The 6,730-nt window shown below is 48.0% G+C and overlaps 1 protein-coding gene across 1 annotated transcript; it reads right to left on the bottom strand.

Moving 5' to 3' along the window:
* Positions 1–254: 254 nt before the first annotated feature.
* Positions 255–1,346, bottom strand: LOC117140080. The gene is made up of 2 exons (XM_033302833.1): positions 1,267–1,346; positions 255–1,117 (listed from the first exon to the last, which is right to left on the bottom strand). Exons 1-2 carry the CDS (start codon positions 1,267–1,269, stop codon positions 428–430), a joined length of 693 nt encoding a protein of 230 aa, XP_033158724.1. The 5' UTR covers positions 1,270–1,346; the 3' UTR covers positions 255–427.
* Between the last annotated feature and the right edge of the window lie 5,384 nt (positions 1,347–6,730).

The raw sequence follows: 6,730 nt of genomic DNA, 5'->3' as shown, positions 1-6,730 counted from the left end.
TTGTGCCTCCAAAAAGGCGCACTTAATTTAAAAATAGAATTTTGCCCTCTTGGCGAGGAGGGCCAACCGTTTTTCCGCTTGCATTTTGCCCTTTACTTGGCCATTGATTGCGATTCCATTTCGCCCATTGGCTTGAGCTCCTAGTCGAGCCGTTTTTTACATTCGAAATTCGAATATTATTATTTAATGTGCAATTCGGAGAGTATGCTAATGTTGATCCCATTCCTGTGGCTCTAAGTTGGAAATATGTTCACTGATTTTTTGTGAATAAATTTTATTATTCCATATGCTGTGACAACTGAGTGAATAAGTATTGGGAAGGCCAAAAGAAGAAGTCAGTCGACTGGACGAGGCCCGTTCGACTTTACTTCGTGAGTGTACTTTCAGGATCAATTTGGTTCAATGTGCCCAGGTTCGGATCGGAGGCCTAGTGGCGGTAGCGGTAACGCAGACGGCGCACAGTCTTGTAGCGGTAGCCGTCCTTGGCCAGCTCAGTGCCCTCCTCAGCGGACTTCGGCTCGGCCTCGACGGCAGCGGGGGCGGCAGCGGCTGCCTCGGCGGGGGGCAGGTACTCTCCGTTGGGTGCGGACTCGGCAGCAGCCTCTTCGGCGGCAGCAGCCTCGCGGCGGTGGCGGCGGAACTTGAGACGGCGCACTGTCTTGTACTTGTAGCCATCATCACCTAGAATGGTTTTTAGCTCGGGAGCGAGCTCAACCTGCACGGGTGGGAGGTACTCGCCGCTGGGCTCAGCGATTTCGGAGACATCGCGGCGGTGGCGAGCACGGTACTTAAGCTTGCGCACCGTCTTGTACCGGTAGCCGTCGTCGGCAACCTTGGTGTCCCCAATGGCGGCGGCATCTACTGGCGGCAGATACTCCTGGCTAGGTGCGTTTTCCACGGGAGGAAGGTATTCCTGGTTAGGCACCTCACGGCGGTGGCGCAGCTTCAGCCGGCGCACGGTCCTGTACTTATATCCGTTCTCCGAGAGCTGGGCGGCCTCCGCCTCGCCGACGGGGGGCAGGTACTCGGCGGAAGGCTCCAGTGCGGCAGCGGGATCTGCGGACTGGGCTGCCGCGAAGGCCACTAGGCAGATGGCAAGGACGGCGGTGAAGAGTTTCTGTCAACGACAAATGTCAATGTTGGAAAACTTATTTTGAAAAAGTAGGGAATACAACACAAATCACCGCTAAATTGCAATATGAGCACCGCCTTTGAATTTGTTTAGAAATTAATTTTATATAGGAGTACGGGCGAGATGAAACATACCATTCTGAAGCTATAGTTCTGTTCTGAAGCTGATAAACGAACTATTCGAACTAACTGAAGGTGTTGCTGTGTCGATAGTATTGAACCCAATGATGTCTTGCTCCATTTCGGCCGCGTCTTTATAGCCGGTCTTTGGCAGGCCTGCTGGACTACAGTTTCCATTACCAATCTCGATGGCAGGCGGAACTCAGCCGAGATGAAATCATACCCGCCGAGTCGAGTGCTCATCAAACCCAACAACGAACTTATTAACCACTTGGGCGATGACAGCGACTCTGGTCTTTGCTAGCCGAATTTGTCGATCGGCATTCGACCACGCACTTGAGCACAATTATTTTTGGAACTGGTCTGCGAAGTGAAGTGTATCGTCCATTCGTGCCGTGCGTCGGCGATGATTCGTGTAAGTGCTCGATGGAGCTAATGTGGAGGAGCCTTGCGATAGCCAAGAGCTGGTTATGTATGAGTTTTCTAAACGTTCTCCACACGCCAGCCACTCCACAAGTTCTACTCCAGTTTAAAAGAAAATTTCGACAAAGCTCTCGAAAGCTGACCTTGAACACGGTTTGCAGATTCGCTTCCCACCTCAGCGTCTCTTCAGGTACAAATCATCGATGGTTCGCTCGATCAAAGAATCGAGCTGCTCATCATAGCATCAAATAATGACAGAATCTTCGTAAAAGTGCACAGTTTCTATTTTTGTGCTTCCCACTCAGCACTTTTGGCCACTGTTCAACTCCTAACACATATATGTATGTGGCTCCTTGCCTGCGACACCTGCGAAATGGATGGTTGCATCTATCGGACGCAAAGCGATAAGCCATATGAATTCGAATGGCACTCGACAAACACAGACAACAGGCAAATATAATCGATGACAGCGACAATCGAGAGTAACAATAATAAGCAACTGCACCAGAAATTATGCATTGTCCCGTCGTCATCCGCATCCCAATTATAGGATTGCTTTATGAAACCAGTGCTAAAGTGGGTGGGGTCATTCGCCAATGGACCGGCAGGACGCAGGACACCTTTGAGGGATGCGTTTTGCATTAAAATGAAATTAAATGGATGCTGCTGTATTATTGGCCCTGTGGATACTGTCATTGCTGGAACAATCGTTGCTGCAACTGCATTTTAATTGGAATCGAGAACGTGGATTTGGCCTCTCGACCTTTGGACACTGAAACCGTTTATTTGGATTTTGCGATTTATGCAACAATATTTTAAAGGCACATATTTACATATTTTATATTTGCCGAAATCTTAAACGGATAGAGGTGCTTTAAATTCTTTTTTTTATGAAACAAATTCGACACTTAAATGTTGATTATTATTAAGTTTTTCCATGTTAAAAAATCCCTTTTACGACGCCTGAACATCACCGAACACAGTAGAATCGCCAATAGAATCAGTTTCCCTTGCACCTTAGGAAAGTGTGCATTGCCAGCCATAAAACATCATGCACCGCCTCAATCGAAGTTGGCCGGAAGCGGCGATACCCGCCCATCGCATTACCTGCCCGTGCGTCGACTTGTTTACCGTTTCGGCAATCTGCTGAAGTGAAAGGGCTTAAAGGACTCAAGTGTGCACTCCTTTTCCGTGCCTTTGACATCGCCGACGTTGCCATGATAATGTGTCATTATATTAAAAGCTTTGCAAACACGCCCCCTACCGGCCACGGGTTGCGCAACCTCTGGTTCTCCGCCTAGCCACGCCCACTTATCACACATCGCCGCCCACCACTGAACCCGCCAAAGAACCGTCTGTGCTGCAAATTTCATTAGCGCTTATACTTTGTGGCTGTGCTGTGCTTGCTCATAAAACTAAGATGCCATTGGGAATTGGCCGCGGGTTTGTGTGTGTCAGCCTGTTTGCGAGCCTGTTTGTGCGCCTCCTTCACATTCAGCCAGCAAAGTAGGCAATTAATTTGTTAATTGGCGGCAATACTGTTAGTCAAATTGATGGCAGTTGACGAACGGGGACGAGGCCGAGCTGCAGAGCGATCTATTTCCGGAGCAAATTGAGTTTTCGCACTGTGTTCCCTGCAGCGGACTAATTTGGGCAGCTGAGTGGATTTGGGACAGTCGCAGGCAACGACATTGTGTGAATTGTGAGGGGCGTTCTGATTCAGGGCCGAAGATGCGGAATTTGATTTGCATTAGGTGCCGTCGTCCATCCCCAGTCATCTGGGGAGCACAGCTAACTCGATATTTGGCTAAAGCTGCTTTACAGCCCATTTAAACATGCATGCACATGCATGCTCGTGCATGTATGTAAAATCCCTTTAATAGCGCCGTTATTTTTCGTGTCGCAAGCGAAATCTCTCCACCTTTCCTTTAGGACACGGCATTTGCAATCCAAATTTTATGCATACTTTGTGGCCCTTACCATTTTATTCGTGTCGTTTATATTTTTGTCATTGTCCAAAGGCCATTTAATGGGCTTTTGATCTTTTCATTACGGCCATCAAAAACACAAACACACCACCCAACCACCTGCCTCTTTGGCCACGCCCCCTTCCGATGATTTGATTTGCACAAAGGCCAAATGCGATTCCACGGCCATGTGGGCTGTCCACGTATCTGAAATAATCAAGAGGTGCGAGCCGTGCAACAGTGCGTATTATGAATTTGTTTAAACGGCTCGCTGCGCCAACGATTTGGGCCGGAAGTGAAATGCACTTTAACCGCATCTCACGTGCGTGTGTGATCCTACTGCGCGTAAATAAATAGGGAACATTCTGTGTTTATTTAGTGGCGGTGCTCTTTTCCGATGACACACGTAAAATGCAATTAGTTTGAGCATCTGGAAAATGTTAATTGAAAATATATGTACGCCTTGCAGCCAGTCAGCTCGGATTATCATTATCCTCCTACTATTGCCAGTGGCTGGGTGCACTCGAGTCCATAAATGACATGTCCTTGCGGGCAGCACCTGTCATCGCGGTCGGTTCCATCCTCACCCGGAGTGTCGTCATTACGACCTTTTTTCGCCCGCTTAGCGTATGCTGAATATGTGCGCTTAATTCACAAAACCGCCAGTTGGCCACCCACTCCGCCCACTCGACAGCCGTTTTTTGCCCCGCTTTTGCTGCCCCGGCTGGTGTCAAACAATATTTATATACTAGCCGCTTTCGCTCTTACATTCGCATAATGCGCGGATTATTTTCTTAATTGATGTCGATCGACTATTATGTGCACAACACAAGCCCCAGCTGCCAGCGAACTGCCAATGAATGCGAAATTCAAATTTAAAAAGTGCGCCGCACCGTGGCTGTGGAAAATTTATTCGCGCTAAAAGTTAATTTGATTTTGCTGACCGCATGTACATTTTGAACTATTTGACTTTGACAAAATTGCGGATTCAAATTGCATTGGCCATGAGTGTGGGGGGTGGATTGACTGGGCGGTGGTGGGCGGCGAACGAAGTAACCAGAATCATTAGCAATTTCGGTTTTTGTTCTGTTTTGCAAATTGAAAATTTGTGTTAATTGGTCTGCAGAACATAGAACATAGAATATATAACATAGGACGTAGCACATAGAACATGGAACATATAACATCACATACCACATAGAACATAGAACATAGAACATCACATAGCACATAGAGCATAGAATATAGAACATAGAACATAGAACATAGAACAAGCAAGCAATAGGCCCATTTTAGTTTCCAGCTCGGCGATACAATTTGAACAACAGTTTACAATGGGTAAAAAGAAAATGAGCCCAGCAGCATAAATGGCAATCTGCGGGCCTTCTGTAATTGAACACAAATGAATAATTGCAGGGCTCCGATGCTCCTAAATCGCTCTATTCGGCGATAGGTTCATGAGGAATACATGCAACTCAATATCCGGTCGACTCCAGCGGCCCGCCCCGCTTCCTGCTACACTTTACAGGATTAAGCACTTAGCAACAATTTTACGCACGCATTTTAGATGAATTATGCATTATTTATAAATAAATAAAATGCTCACGCACCGAAAACTTTGCCAATGATGTGCAGCAGTCACTCTCCCAACTCGCTGCACCGGAACCCATGGGAGCCCGTTCCCCAGGATGCTGGCGATGTTGGTGTTGAAAGCCGCAGGACGAACATGTTGCGCTTAAAATACTTTGCTAATTTTTCGCTAATATTTACCAGGTGCACTGATGCCGAGGCTCCATCCCTCTGCCCCGCCTCCCGCCTCCGCCTCCGCCTCCCCATTCCTGCCTGTTGTTTGTTGTGCTGTTGCTGTTGCTGTCTCTGGTCGTTCGCTTCGGTTTGTCCGCCTGTCGGACATAACAAATATTTAAACGTATTTAATTAAAACTCACAAATGAAACCACAAACGTAGAGTGCGCGCAATAAGCGCCTAAAATGGTGCAGCTCCTCCCCGTCCGCCCCGCACCCTTGGAACTGTGGCCAGTGGCCATCTCAGGCATTTATTGTTTATTTATCTACCTTTCGCTGCATCGCGATGCAGCGCAACGGATACTTTTAGGCCGACATTTTATTTGAGCCCCATTGCAGGGCAAAGTGCGTTGCATACTGGGAGGGGCTGTGGCGAATGCGAATCGATAAAATGAAAATTGCATCCGCAAAGTCGGCAGAATGTGGCCATTTAATACCGCTATCCACTCGCAGCATTTACACCCGTCAGATACGAATCTGCCATGTAAAATGTGCCAATCTCGCATAGATACACAATGTTTACACTCTGCTTCAGGCTTTGGGGCGAAGAACGCTCCCCGCTCCCCGCTCCCCGCTCCCCGCTCCATGCCTACTGAATGGGTCGCTGGAACGGTCTGATCGCATCTGACCAGGCTTTAAGCATACTTTAAGGCGGTTTCTGGCGGCTTCATTGGAAGTGGGAAAGAAACGCGCGGTGGGCTTATGCTCACCAATGCTCACATGGCAGCGTGTGAAAAACTGCATTTTTCCGCATATGTGCGCAGCAAAGACACAAAAGTCAAATTACACTCCTCCTCCCGCAATATCCTCTTTTTTGCCATCCGCCAGCCATTCCCTGCCACGAAAGCATTTGATATGCTTTTAAAGTGCATAAATTAGTGCTGGGTCGAGATTGAAATAGAAGGGGCTAAGGCGAAATCCGGGCAAAACAATTGTATTTTCTCAGTGGACGCCTTTGTGGACCATCCGGCGATGGCAATCCTCCATTTGGCATATTCAGGACCCGTCCCATCCATTCATATGTGCTGCAATGTGTGTGTGGTGTGGTGTGTGTGTTTGTTTGCATTATCCGAGCAACTTTTGTCTGGCTTTTTGGCTCTGCGCTGCGATTTTTTCGACCCGCCCGACTATTTACTCTTGAAGTTTCCCAGGGCTTAGATATTTGGTAGGAGATGGAGCAGGCGGAGGAGATGAAGAGCGTCGGAGGCCAGATTCTTTGCCATTTAACTAAGCCGGTTAGCAAACAGAGTGGGTCCTGGACTCCACGGCACACCCAGTCCTAGTTG

The sequence above is a fragment of the Drosophila mauritiana genome, chromosome 3L (assembly GCF_004382145.1).
Source record: "Drosophila mauritiana strain mau12 chromosome 3L, ASM438214v1, whole genome shotgun sequence".
NCBI lineage: Eukaryota > Metazoa > Arthropoda > Insecta > Diptera > Drosophilidae > Drosophila > Drosophila mauritiana.
The sequence above is the reverse complement of the archived record's forward strand: the minus strand, read 5'-3'. Positions and strand labels throughout refer to the sequence as shown.